At 37.9% G+C, this 14,825-nt stretch overlaps 1 protein-coding gene across 1 annotated transcript; it reads right to left on the bottom strand.

The window, feature by feature from the left end:
- Positions 1–7,182: 7,182 nt before the first annotated feature.
- LOC116117650 (pre-mRNA cleavage factor Im 25 kDa subunit 2) lies at positions 7,183–13,481 on the bottom strand. Its single transcript, XM_031403703.1, has 7 exons — positions 13,296–13,481; positions 12,699–12,744; positions 8,961–9,054; positions 8,756–8,829; positions 8,414–8,500; positions 8,161–8,271; positions 7,183–7,740 (listed from the first exon to the last, which is right to left on the bottom strand). Exons 1-7 carry the CDS (start codon positions 13,412–13,414, stop codon positions 7,669–7,671), a joined length of 603 nt encoding a protein of 200 aa, XP_031259563.1. The 5' UTR covers positions 13,415–13,481; the 3' UTR covers positions 7,183–7,668.
- Positions 13,482–14,825: the final 1,344 nt, after the last annotated feature.

The following is a 14,825-nucleotide window of genomic DNA, read 5'->3' on the forward strand; positions in this document are numbered from 1 at the left end:
AATGAGCGGATATGAAGCTCTGCTCGCTAGGTTATGGTTGGCTAGAAAATGGGATCAACCGCGATCAGCATCCACAACGACTCCATGCTGGTTGTAAACCAGTTTTGGGGGAAACCAGGCTAAGGAAGAAAATATGATCAAACTATCTGAAGAAAGCTAAGGCCGCACTCGAGCCGTTTAAGCACTTCACGATCACATAGATTCCTAGAGATAGCAATTCTGTGGCAGATACCTTGCGAAAATAACTTCATCGCTAGACGCATAGCACTAGAAGCTCCCATGTTAGCTCGACACGAACAGGCCGGAATACAACAGAACCAATTTCTTAGATGATCCTATCATTCAGTATCTCCGTGATGGGATCTTGCCCAATGACAAGACGAGGCAAGGACGCTGGAACAAGAGCTACTCATTACACACTAATAGGAGACCAGCTATCAGGCGAGGGTTTAGCGCCCCCCTTCTCCAATGTGTGACTGACAAAAAGCAAACTACGTCATGCGAGAGATACATAAAGGGATCTGTGATAATCACACGGCTGCACATCTCTCCACCAACAAAGTTGTTCATCAAGGATATTACTAGCCCCTGATTTAGGAAGACACCTACAAGTTTGTCAAAAAGTGTGAAAAGTGTCAACGGTTCGCAAACATACCGCGAGCTTCTTCCACCAGGTTATAACTATGACCAGCCCTAGCCATTCTCCATGTGGGGAATCGATCTCATGGTTTCATGCCAGTTGGTAGAAGGGGAGTTAGTATGCGGTGGTCGCAGTAGACTACTCACCAAGTGGGTCAAAATAAAGCCATTAGCCGCATCACCACAAAAAGCTCAAGGACTTCGTCTTTAAAAACATTATGTACCACACGGGATTCCTCATACCACCTCATATCTGATATGGAAAGCAGTTCGTAACGAGGAATTCAGTAGTTTTGCGACGAGCTGGGTATCCACAAAAGTTTACCTCAGTCGTACCGCAAGCAATGGTCAAGTTGAAGCTGTCAACAAAACCATCAAGCACACCCAAAGGCAAACTTGGCGCAGCCAAGGGAAATTGGGCCAACGACCTTCCTAAGTCCTGTGGGCATACAGGATGACTCGACAACCTCTACCTCAGAAACCCCGTTTTCACTAGCATATGGCTGCGAGGGATGATCCCGGAGTAAGGGACCGTTCACTTTGGAGGGACCTGTTCAGCGAAGCTGTAACGCCCCACTTAGGTACATAGTTAAGATTAGATGATTGGCTTGCATGTTGTCATTTTCGTTGGTTGGCCCTTAGTTGGATTGATGAGTTGATTTGGTTAAGATTTTGCCTTGAAAATTATGAAGACTTGGCGAATTTTGGGGTCAAGTGGTGTTTTAAGCCCATGGGTAGCTCCGTGAGTTTTCGTCAGGGCGAAGAAAGTTCTTCGCCGTGCGAAGAGACGGCTGAGTTTTGTGTTCAAGTTTTTAGATATTTTTTCCTAAGGGCAATTTGACTATTCCACCCTAATTAGTAGGAAAAGTGGGAGTAAAATGTAAGAAATTTCATTGAGAATATGTAGTGTGGGGGTGTGATTGTAATGAATCAAAGTATAGGTAAATTTCTAAGAAAGAGCATGTCATGGAATGTGAATGAGTATTTTGAGCTAAAAAGGGTTGAAGCTTAGTGAACCCTTCATTCATTCTTCTTCCACCGCCTCCTTCATTCTTCATTCCTCTCAGTTTTCCTCAATCTTGCAACGATTCAAGAGGGCTTTGAGTAGTTTAAGTGGGAAGGTAATCTAAAACATCCTAAGGTAAGGATTCTTGCTTTAGATGTTAATTTTACCTTTATATGAGGTGAAGTCTTATAGCATGGTTGGTTAAAATTGTAGAGAAAAGACAAGTTTCAAAGGTAAAGAGAAGTGCTAGTGGACACTCCATCACAGTAAGTAAAATCCAACTCAAGCTAAGTTTAAGAAATCATTTGAGTAGAGATTTCTTTATGCTTTATATATGATGCTTGTTGAGAAATTGAGTAGAGATATATGATGTTTGTAGAGATTAAATTGAGATAAGTATTCATGTTGAGTTTGTTGGATACTTTTCCTTTATAGAATGTGGATGTGCAATGAGTTGGGATGAGTTAGAGGAGATTGAGTATATTTGGGAGTGTTCTTCTATGGTAGGGATATGCCCATGGAAGGGATTACTTCCAATTTTGGATGGTTAGAGAAAGAATAGAGCTATTGTTAAATAAAGTTTTTTGTATGCATATGAGTTGTTTGATGAAATGCCTAAGAAGAAGTATGAGTATGATTAGTCAACCTTAATTTTTGCTACATTGCATATTGGCATTTCATAGTGCATTAATGAGCATAACCATCCATATGCATTAATTATGCATTTAAGTAGCATGAGAGAGAGTAGAGAATTTTGAGTATAGTTATACTATGAGTAATAGTTTGAGAAAGAGTAGAGAACTTTGTGAATAGACTACTCTAAGAATTAAGCTATACTATGAGTACTAGCTTGAGAAAGAGATGAGTATTAGCTTGAGCAAGAGTAGAGATCTTTGTGAATAGACTACTCTAAGGATAAGCTATACTATGAGTAATAGCTTGAGAAAGAAAGTAGAGAATATTGAGAATAAACAACTCTAATAGTAAAGAGAATGAGAACACTCTAATGGTTAAAGAGAAAGAGAGATTGAGCACTAGAGAATAAAAGAGAGAAAAGTGCTAAAGAGGAATAGTAGGAGGTTGTCGGTGGGGAACCTTGAGTCTGAGTAAGTCACGAGAGTGAGTGCTTTGTGATCCCAGCCGGGCCTCTGGTCAGAAGAGGTTGGACCATCAAGAAAAGTGGACGTGAAGTTCCAGCAGTGCCACCGGTGCAAAAGTGGTCGTGACATTCAGAGAGAGAGTTTTTACACTCACATGGCCAGGTTCTGAATCCATGCAATCGAATCCGATTGGTAAGAAATGAGTAGAGTCACGTAGCGGCGGAGAGTTCCCGACTATGCCTCCGGTCAGAAGAGGCCGTGACGGAAAACAGAGAAGTTATGAGAAGAGTATGAGAAATAGAAACAGAAAGAAACAGAAATGAGAAAAGGTCACGAGTAGTGGGAGCTTTGTATCTCCGGCCAGCCTCCGGTCAGTGGGGCCGTGACATTTGAATGAGTATCGGTCACGAAGAGTGGAACGTGAGGTTCCAGCCGTGCCACCAGTGCAGAAGTAACCGTGACATTCAGAAAGAATTAACAGAAAAAAGCTATGTGAAAGAGAAACAGAGTTAATGAGAGAGTAATGTAAGGAAAAGAATTAAGAAAGAGTTACGGGGATGGTTGAGTTGAGGATTTGCTTACTGAGCCTTTTGTGCTCACCCCGTTGTTTCTATGTGTTTTGCAAGATCTAGTGTTGACGCAGTCAATGGACGTCGTAGCGAAGAGAAATAGTTACACTGTCCACCCTGTTTTTGAGAGCTTTTGTATATATTACTTTATATGTATATTATAAAAGAAATTTTGGGCCCATTTATTTATGTAATACATGTAATTTATTATATGTATTTTTATGAGTATATGAGTAGAAAGCAGTTGTTACAGAAGCCGACAATGAAGCGCTTATACGGCAAGTCTAGATCTATTGAAGAACATCGCAGCAAGGCTCAGCTAAGAATAGCAGCCTATCAGCAATGGCGAAAAGGTTCTTTGACTCTAAGGTCAGAAGAAGAGACTTTCGGGTCGACGACCTCGTTTTAAAGGAAGTCCTTCTCAGTATTATGAACCAAGTGCGGAGTTTTGGGACCGAACTGGGAAAGCCCATACTGCATCACCAAAGTGATAAGACTGGGGACTATTCATCTCAAAAGGCTGAATGGTTCCAAAGTACCGCAAGCTTGGATGCTGAACATCTCCGACCATATTATCAGTATATCCGAACTCAATTGTTTCCTTATAAGATTTTACTTTTCTTAATCTTGTAAATAGCAAATGTGCAATTTTGTTCTTTGTAATCATTTTCCCATGTATACAATTATTTCACATAAACTTGTTTCAATGTTATTGTAACATGTTACAATGCGATCTCATATGTAAGAATACGAAAATTGTAAGTACTCATGAAAGATTGTGAAAAACGATGTCTTATTCATAATAAAAACAGAAAGTACTAGGCAGGTAAAAAAAGACTACAGAGAGATCATCGATCCTCTCCCCAAGCTGGTCGTCGACGCTTGTTCAGGTGCGGGCTCCTCTGGAACAAACTCCGATGCTCCTCTTCCAGGTTGGGTCCTCAAGCCGCTTCCTCAGCCTCAGCCTCAGCCCGCGCCATGGAAGCAAGTTCGTTCTGATACTCCTCAAGAAGTCGGACAGATCATCTCAGGGTTCTTCCCAGAGGGCAAAGATGGATTGAATCGTCCATTCTGCAGCCCTACTCTCAATCCTGCCTCCTCTGCTGCTACTCCCACAGTGTAATGAAGTGACGCGACCTCAAGTAAAGTGGAGCTCGGCCTCAAGCACTGATCGCTACTTCTCAAGAGTCTCCCACAAATCGCCCATTTCCCTCTCTGCTACTCGGAGGTCGTTTGCAGTGCCTTGTCTTTCTTGCCAGCCTCCTGATAAGTTTAGCCACAGTCCTGGAGTTCCTTCACCTCTTGCTGCGCTTCTCCAGCTCGACTTCTGAAAGTCCACCGCGCGAAATGAGCATCCCCTTTCGGACAGATACTGCTCTGCCTGAGCGATGGACGAGTCTCTGTATGCTCGTCGGTTCTAGTTCCTGCTTGAGCCGGCATTCTCGTCCTCATCTCGACCAGTCCCTCAGCAGCCCCCAACTGGACCTTCTGCAGGGATAGGTGCATGGAAAGCAGGCCTATATAACGAAAAAAAAAGTAGTTGTCCTTTATATTACAAAAACAATTGTCCTCGCTGAGGGCAGCTCATTTACCTTGCTCAGATGCTAAGGATGTGGTCATTAGGACCATGGTGCCAGAGGCCACGAACTGCTCAAAAGCCTCTGCAAGCCCACATTCCACAAAGCAAAGACCCGGCTGCAAATGATCCGTAGTTAACCGCTGACTCTAGCACAAGGGTGCATTGACCTATAGCAAGTAGAGTTCCCTCTATCGGCTCCTTTCCTAACGTCCTCTCGGGGACTGTAGTCACCTGTTGTCTTACCTCAACCCCCGGGAGCGATGGAGATTCGGTCATGGCCCCAGGTGCCCTCCCGAGCAACGCTTAGTAAGGTTGCGACCTCTCGAGCTGAACGCCTAAATCCTCCTGTTTGGACTCTAATTCCTCGGTCCGAATTTACCTCCTCTCTAGGCCTTTGGGCAGTGGTTTTCTGCTTCGGGCGAACAGCTGAAGGCTGGGAGCGCCCGCAAGTCAGGCCTAATTAGCTACCGATGTCTCTCCAACGGCGAACCGCTAGGAGCCTCTCCAGCTGGTCCGATGGCAACCCTTCGGGGAAAGCAAATTGCCATGGTCGCGGTGATTTAGGTGCCTTGGAGGCATGGTCCTCACGTGAACATCGTTATAACAGTTTGCTCATATGAAATCAAAAAGGCTAAGGTCAACAAGCTTACTCCGATGTGGTCTCTAGGGTCGCTTCTGAGTTGAAAAAATCGTATTTTCTACAATTTGCGGTTGTCACGAGCAATCTTGCGTTGCGACTCTCTTCGGACAGAAAGCCAAAGGTAGTAATCCTATCCAGATCCTCCAGGAGCTCTAACTGATCGTTTTGTAATGCGAAGAAACAAAGAGTTCGTTAGCAAAGAACGAAAGAAAGCTCGCGAACTCAAAAGAAATGAGGACCTACTTTGATCCTAAAACTGGAAAATGCCATCATGAAGAAAGAAAAAATTTCGTCTTGTATGCCCCTACATTGCTCGGGCAACTGTGTATTCCACTTCATGGTAGTTCACCTGGAAAAGTAGTATGAATCTTTGTCCTTACTCTTTTTCAGGATGTACAATCACCCGTTTGGGGGTGTAATTGTCATAATTGAAAACTGTTAGGGGTGAAACTGTCAAAACCGAAAGCTGGAGAGAGAAAAAACGGTCCACCCGCGGGTCCACCCGTACCCGTATAGGGTAGGGCACGGGTCCAAAATAATGGACACGTATAAATCAACCCGTATAAGACCCGTACCCGTTTTACCCGTACCCGTTTTACCCGGCCCGTACCCGGCCCACCCACCCGTTTTGCCAGGTCTACCTGGGACCCATGAGCAATTTTAGGACTTGGACCGGTCCCTAGGACCAGTCTTATGGGCCCAAGACCGGTCCTAGGACCGATCCTATGGGCCTGCAAAATTTATTTTTCCCCCTTTTTTTATTTTTTTAATATTTTAGGGGCGAAATAGAATTCTATAAAGGGTTTTAGTAATTTTCAGGGTTAGATTAGTAAGTTTCTAAAAGTTTAATTAATTTAAAAAAATAATAAATTAATTAATAGTTAATTTTAACATAAATGTAATATTCATACATTCACACTTCACAAATAAACAGTTAGATGAATTTTTTTTATTAAATTATTCATCTTCATCGTCTACAATATTTAAATCATTCAAATCTGTACTCCTAAAGAGTTGGAGTAGTTCGGCTCGAGTATTATTCCTCTTTCACGAGCTGAGCTCGTTAAGTCGAAAACTCAGCTCGTTAACACCCCTATATATTACCACATTATCCTTGTTTAATTTTAAAATTTCATAGTATACCCTTATTTAATGTAGTATCTTTTTTAGTCATTTTATAATACAATGTACTTATAAGCCACATTTTATCAAACACGTCAACTATTTACCAGTCACTTATAAGTACGTTATCTAAATACGTAATTGCTTAAAATTTCAAATACTTATAAGCTAATTTTCATAAGCTTAGACAAAGACCCTACTCATATGACAAAATGAATAACCTGAGAGGTCTTAACTTCAATCCATCTAGGTTATTGATAAAGCCAAAATATTGGCTCTTGATTATTCAAGAATGCTAAGCAGAGCGAGACAGAAATATAAAGGATAAAAGAAAACTATATGAACATAATACTATATTTATTTGTATAATGTTCCTTTATAAGGGTTCTGAATACATTCTATGTTGTGTAAATTGTTTAAGAAAAATTATAGCATTTATACATGGAAACTAGCATTTTTTATCACTTATTTAGTTGGGGGGGCGTGATGTATTTGATCCATGTGGTATGGATATGGTTTTGTTAAATAGTACAGTCATGTTACAACAGCAACATGTAAGCTACAGTGATGTTACAATGGCGGCATAATCAGCACTGCCGAGAAAATTTTGCAAACAGACCATGCCTCCACCACAGCCCATCGTATCCACAACAGTGTAATTCCTCAACAACATTCTACCATTAATACTATCAAACAATTCATAGACTACGTAAGTCATGATATGGCTCTAAAAACTTGAAAAAAGACCAAGATTTACCCAAGAACCTAAGCTCAATCCAATAACATAATAAATAAAATAGTACCAAGTTACCAAATATAGATGATAGAGTTCGTCATAATGTTAATCTTCTGTCATCTGCATAACTTACGAAATCCACTTTTAACTGACTCAAATGTCTGTCATGAAGAACTGTTAAGGTATAAATATCAGCTCTTGGAATTCATGCATTTATAGCTCTTTGAATCTAAACAGTACCATGCAGGTGAGAGCTCTTGAAATCCGTATGCTTAAGTCATGTGGTAATCATATTGAACTGGAATCTAGAAAGCTGCTGAGGAATGGTTGATATCACTGGCCCGTATCTCTGCAAAAAATAAGTGCAGTGACTTGTTAAAAAACTAGAAACAATAATGAATATTTCGTTTCATAATACTGAAAGAAGCAAGAGTAGGATGGAGATATCTGTGCCAATCAAATTCAAGAAATTAGAGGTAGGTTTTCAAAAAGCGGGGAAAATTACAATTGAAGGAGCTAAGATAATGCACTGGAGGTATTTCAGAACAGATTCCTATCTTCGCCTATGAATCCCATATTGTGCATCCAGTACTTCCCATTCACCTCATGGGTGAATTTTCAATTCAACAAAGCTATTTTTAATTAAAACACTCATACCAAACAAAACAAGCAGTCTGAAGCTAAGCACTCGAAACTCATAATCAACAGAGCAAAATGCTGAGATAACATTAAGGTGGTAAACAGATGAATGGGCACATATTCTCCATACCTGGACATTATCATAGAGTTCAAACAATGGCACAGCAAGAAGTTTCAAATTTTTGGGCACTGCAAAGTACTCTCTCTCAGACAAGTGAACAAGGAAAAGCTTCTTACACTCCTGCATTACCAAAAAAGGGTAAAGAGATGAGAAGGGACAGGTGTAATCCACAAAATCAGCAACACCAAGAAAAATAAGATGAAGAATGATTCAAGATGCCTGCAACAGGTAAAATCAACAAGTCACTCCAACCACAAATTACCTTGGGTTTTGTAATGTGGGGAGGGCAATATGGATACATTATGGTTTCAAAGTTTGGCCTCCACCAGATTGCAACACATTCACCAATCTGAAACAAGAAGACAACAAAAGGATGAGGACTAATGAAATAATATTCCAAACTTCAAAATTATCCTGCAAACTTTAGAAAAAGCTTTATAATTACAGCCATCACATTCCTAGTTGAAATAAATGTGTTCTATCAAGCTTTTTTACGATAACATACTCGTCCAAAGTGATAATTTCTTAGACTTTACCATTGAGATTGATCTAAACTATCTTGAGTCTATGCTAAACTAATGAAAACTAAAACAGGATAGAATACCTGCCAGTCTGGCACAAGAGCAGGTGAATTGGCACCAAGCTTGCTGGTCAGCTTCCTTTTCAACCCCTCAATTTCTGCCAAAAAAGTGAAGGTATAGACATAAACCAGAAAATATTTCTGAGCAAACAAATACAAAAAGAACACTCAAGCACATGACAGAAATACAAAAGATCTCTATGACCTTTAAAAAAGCAAATGACTATACCATTCTCTCCTGGCTTCAGACGCCCACCAGGAAGTTTGCAGAATGTGTTTCCAATCTGCAGAAGAAGTATGTGGGGATGATTATGTTCCTGAACCTGCATGACACAACAGCATGCTAAGGCTAGTGAAAGAAGGAAGCTAGTTGACATGTCAGTAAAGATGTTATTATAAGGCAAATTTTTAGCAAAAGCAAGGGATGGCAAGGTAACAAATCAAATAACTAAACATTAACAAATCATTCATATATAGCAAGAGAAATTTCCATCTGCAGACTTCTAAATTGATAAACATAACAGCATTCAAAAAAACATATTTTCCCTTCCACTAAATTGGGATGCAGTCAAAAGACTTTCAACATACGGCTCCTTGCAGGCCAAATTACTGTTCCTATTTTTCGCAAGTTCCGCCCGGTGAACAAATTATATAACTCAAACCCTTATAAATCCACTGGTCACAGTTGTAATTTTCCATAAGATTCACTACCTTTATCATGTGCAGATATATTCTTATGAAGTAGAGAAACAGCTAAGAAGATAAAGAAAAATGCATCTAATTTCTTGCAGAAAACTTAGCAAGTTTAAGCTTGTAAGATATTTCAATGGTTCTAGGAGATAAAAATAAAATCAAAATTATCTGCACAAAGCTGCATTTTGGGGAGAAAATAATTGCTACAAACCATAAACTGCAAGTTCATATCATGCTGATCAAGCCAACCCGACACCCCTTACGAGTGAGCCCACCCAACTGGCTTTAGTACAATAAAGGTGAACCAATCCTGAGGCTTGAACAAATTAGACCTTATGCATCCATTTTGAGCTATTGCTACCACAGCAGAACCCATTAAATCTAAATTTTTAAATGAAATTGTCACAAATATTTACTGCATGGACAGTATATTGACGGATAAACATGTACTAATAACCATGTTAGAACCATTATTTTCAGTGAAACAATGTCAAACTACCTTGATAACATTCAAAAACTTTGTAAATACATATCTTGAAATGAATAAGAGAACATAAAGGAGAATGTTGTAGCACAGAACAATTAAAACAAAGATAATAGCAAATTAAGAAGATAAATTGCAGAAAAACTGATTCACCATTAATAAAACTGCACTTTTCCTACAACACTCTCACACTAGAAAGCATTTAATAGTTACAGAGCATATAAAAAACACTGCAAAACAACTGCTTAAAAACTGAATAATAACCGTAAAAAACTAACAGCAACTTTGCCACCTTGGCATCACTTTTTGGTTGCAGTAGTATTTAGATGTACGTCTACAACACTCCTCCTTGCATCTAAGCTGCTGCAAACCCCTAACTTCAGTCTCAAAAATTCAAATCTGATCTTGGACAATGCTTTTGTGAATATATCAGCTACCTGATCTTCAGACTTACAATATTTAAGTTGAACCAACCCTTCCTTTTGCACATCTCTAAGAAAATAAAGTTTTATTTTGAAGTGCTTAGTTCTACCATAAAACACAGGATTATTAGAGATTGCAATGGCATCTTGATTATCCACAAACACTTGAGTGGCTTCTTCTTGCACCATATCTAAATCAGCTAACACTTTTCTAAACCATAAAGCTTGGTTTACTGCTGCTGTAGCTGCTACATATTCAGCCTCTGCAGTACTTTGTGCAACAAGTTCTTGCTTCTTTGAACACCAAGAGAACACTCCCAAACCAAAACTAAAACAAAAACCTGTTGTACTCCTCATGTCATCTACTGAACCTGCCCAATCACTATCAGAAAATCCATGAAGCTTAAAATTTTGACAATAGGAAAATCTGATACCATAATCAATTGTGCCTTTAATATATCTGACAACTCTTTTTGCTGCCTGTAGATGAACCTCACTAGCACAATGCAAGAACCTGGATAACTAACTCACTGCATACATTATATCAGGCCTTATTGCTGTGAGATACATTAAACACCCAATCAAGCTCCTATACAACCCCTCATCCACCTTTTCAGCTCCATCTTCCTTGCTGAATTTTTCCTTAGGATTCATAGGAGTATTTGTAGCCTTACACTCACTCATCTGAAACTTATTAAGAATCTCCTTAGCATACTTTTGTTGGCATACAAAAATCTCCTCCTGGCTTTGTTTCACCTCCATCCCAAGAAAAAAAGTCATTCTCCCAAGATCAGTCATCTCAAAAACCTTCAACATTTCAACTTTAAACTCATTGATAAGCATCTCATTACCTCCTGTCACAAGCAAATCATCAACATAAATGGCTACAGCAAGTATATCAGCAACTTCATTCCTCACCTTCTTTACACACAAAGTCGTCTCACTAGGACTCTTCACAAATCCTAGTCCCAATAGATGTTCATCAATCCTGCCATACCAAGCTCCAATTGTTTAAGCCCATAGAGAGCTTTCTTCAACAAATATACATGACTCTCATACCCTTTTTTAACAAACCCTTCAGGTTGCTCTGATACCAATTTGTTGTAGCACAGAACAATTAAAGCAAAGATAATAGCAAATTAAGAAGATAAATTGCAGAAAAACTGATTCCCCATTAATAAAACTGCACTTTTCCTACTACACTCTCACACTAGAAAGCATTTAAAAGTTACAGAGCATATAAAAAACTGCAAAACAACTGCTTAAAAACTGAACATAAACTGAACAATAACCGTAAAAAACTAACAGCAACTTGGCCATCTTGGCATCACTTTTTGGTTGCAGTAGTATTTAGATGCACATCTACAACAGAGAAAAACATGTAGAACAACCAAAAGATGCATTTATGGATCCGAGAACTCAAACCAATTTAAATTTAAAACAAGAAGACAGAATCCCTCTCTAAAAGAACCTATAAAACTGAATAGTGCTAATTTCTCCCCTTTCAAAACCATTATTTTCAGTGAAACAATTTCGAACTATCTTGATAACTTTCAAAACTTTGTAAATATATATCTTGAAATGAATAAGAGACCATACAGGAGAAAAATATGTAGAACAAGGAGTAGATGCATTTGTGGAACATGGAACTCACACCAATTTAACTTTAAAACAAGATGACAGAATCCCTCCCTAAAAGATCCTATATCAATGAGTAGCACTAATTTCTCCCCTTTCAGTATGGCTCTTAGATGAGACCACAATCAACCAATGCCAAGTAGAACACTAGGACTGTAATTACAGAAAAATTTGCAGGTTGTACAAACTTCTCCTTCCTCATCTAGATGAATCATATGTAGTCCACAATCCATATTGTCTTTCATCAGAATTACATGGCATATTCAAGAACATACAAAATTATTGCACATTGTGGTAATGAATTATACAAGGAAATACAGAAAGATATGAAAATGATAGATACGAAAAAAAGTTACTTCATACTCTTAAAAAAATAATAGCAATAATAAAAGCAACTATGATGCAAACTGAGTACATCAATTAGATTTATAACATAATGCATTCCAAGGCTAAAATCAATGTGTACACAGAAAGAGATGATGACAAGGAAGGGTCAAGTACCATTTAACTGATATCTTAGTTGCTTTTGTCATCTTACATGTGATGAAAACTCAATAAGTGATTCAACATGCCAACGTCAAACATTAACAGCACTCATAGGCCAAAAGAAAATCTAGACTGTACAAAATACAAACTATCACCATGACTAACAAAAGTTAACCATCGTAAAAGGATCTCTTGCAATGGAATTACAGCACAAAGTTGTTAAACGTAACTCAAACAAACATACCAATAAAATTGCTTCCACACTTGTCCTCATGCCTTCTTTCATATAACTGCAACCCACGTTAAAAAGCAATTATCATATTGTAGGGGCATTACACAAAAAAATCAATTCAAAACATACAATTACACAAATTCTCTGAATCAAAACCTAATTTATTTTATTTTTTCCACACTTAAAACTACAGGGGCAGAGCTCAGTCAATTTTCAAAAAGTATTTTTAGTATTTCAAGTTTTACAATTTAAAGTAAAACTACAATACGCAGAAAAATAACAATTTTTTTGCAAATTTTCCAAACTCTCTCTCAAAGAACAAGCAAGAGTATTTTCTCTAAATGACGAAGAATGTGCATAAACTAGGGTTTTATTTCCGACTCTTGGATCCTTTCACTAAGCCAACGGTTGACACAGAGATAGCTACCGATCAATTAAACGTTAAAGCTAGGGTTAGTTTAAACAACGCATGAATCGTTTGAAACAAGGAAATTAACCTTACAGAGTTAGGTTAAATTAAGTTGAGCAGAGGTTTATCTAGGGTTTTTGCGACAAAGAAACTATTAATTTAAAAAATATAAATTAAAAAAATAAAAACAAAAATCATACTTGACTTTCATGCGAGCGAGACGATCAGCGACGGAGGTGTCCTTCTCCATCTTCGGCTCCTTCGTCCCAAATGTGTAGCTCGACAGTGGATACGTGTTCACGACCGGTGACGTCACCATCTTTCTCTTTCTCCCTCTCTGAAAATTTTGTATCAACCTCTCCACCCCCACTCCTCTTTCTTGATCAGTCAAGAGTTAGTGTTGCCGCGGCCGTGCTGGTTTTTTAATTTCGAAAGGGTTTTTTTTCTTCTTTTCCATACGCGACCGACCCGTAACCCATTTATTAGTCCTTTTTTAATGTATAGCGTGATTTAAATATATTTAAAAGACTTACTTTTTAATTTTTAATCTCTAAAAAGGTGTTTAATAAATATTCAAAAACTATTTTTGAGAAAAAAAAATTAGTTTTCTCTAATGTTATATTTTATTTTTTATTTTATAATTGTTTGAAGAATTTTTTTGTCAAACCAAATAATTTTTTAATTCTTTATGATGTGATATTAGAAAATAATAGTCATGTGCTCATGATAGCTAAACACCTAATTTGTGATTTTGGATAACAAATTCATATGATATTTAAGGTGATCAACTTTGAATGATTATACATTTTTTTTATAATAAAGTTGATAAAGGTTGGAATTTGATAAAAACAAAAACTAAATAACTTTATGATAAGTTGTTCTTGACATGAATTTGTATGTTCGATTCGAACTCTAATGACTTGAAATGAATTTCATTTTAAAAAGAGTAAACACCTTTTCCCACCCCAAGGTTTTGCCTTAATAAATTTTCTTACCCAAAAAGTTTCAAAATATCACTTCCCCACTCAAAGTTAATATACTACTAAAAGCCGATTGCGGGGTGAAAACTCTCTTCGTCACCACCAATTGAACCTCTGGTCTCCTCTCTACAAAACCCCTCTCACCCTGTTGCACCTGATTTCTCACCTATTGTCGGCCATTGTAAAATTAGGGTTTTTTGTTCTTAATTGATTTTCGACTGATTTTAGTGGTGAATATTCAATCGGTCACCACCATTCGATCCACCAGCCTCTACTATAAAAAAACTCCTCTTACCCTGTCTTTTGGAAACTCGCTGAATACTGGCTGAAAAATCGAAATGTATTTAGGATATTAATAGAATATAAACTTTTGGTGGAAAAGTGGTATTTTGAATTTTTTTGCGTGGTAAGGTTCATTAAGGCAAAGCTTGGGTGAGAAAAAGTAGTTTACTCTTTTAAAAATAATACATACACAAAGCATCATTAAATGGATAGCATTTCAAAATAGTTACAATTTTATTGAAAATTGAGATCAATTTCATGGCATCAATTAAAATATCTGTTTTTTAAAATTGAATTAAAGCTAGAATAGTATAGGTTAAAAATTCAACCATGTCTTAATTTGTCAATTGAGATGCATGTGTAAAGGAATTAGGACATAAAAGAAAGCTCATGACATCACCACGATAATGTCCTTATAAACTTAAATGAAAAAAATTAAATTAAATTAAAAAAAGAAAAAAAAACCCA

The sequence above is a fragment of the Pistacia vera genome, unplaced genomic scaffold (genome assembly GCF_008641045.1).
Source record: "Pistacia vera cultivar Batoury unplaced genomic scaffold, PisVer_v2 Contig1019, whole genome shotgun sequence".
Lineage (NCBI taxonomy): Eukaryota > Viridiplantae > Streptophyta > Magnoliopsida > Sapindales > Anacardiaceae > Pistacia > Pistacia vera.

Coding starts and splice junctions, on each gene's coding strand:
- LOC116117650 (XM_031403703.1), bottom strand. CDS start 13,414: ATGGTGACGTCACCGGTCGTGAACACGTATCCACTGTCGAGCTACACA. Junction 12,745..13,295: donor CTCGCTCGCATGAAAGTCAA/GTATGATTTTTG, acceptor CGTGGGTTGCAG/TTATATGAAAGAAGGCATGA. Junction 8,272..8,413: donor CCCACATTACAAAACCCAAG/GTAATTTGTGGT, acceptor TTGGTAATGCAG/GAGTGTAAGAAGCTTTTCCT.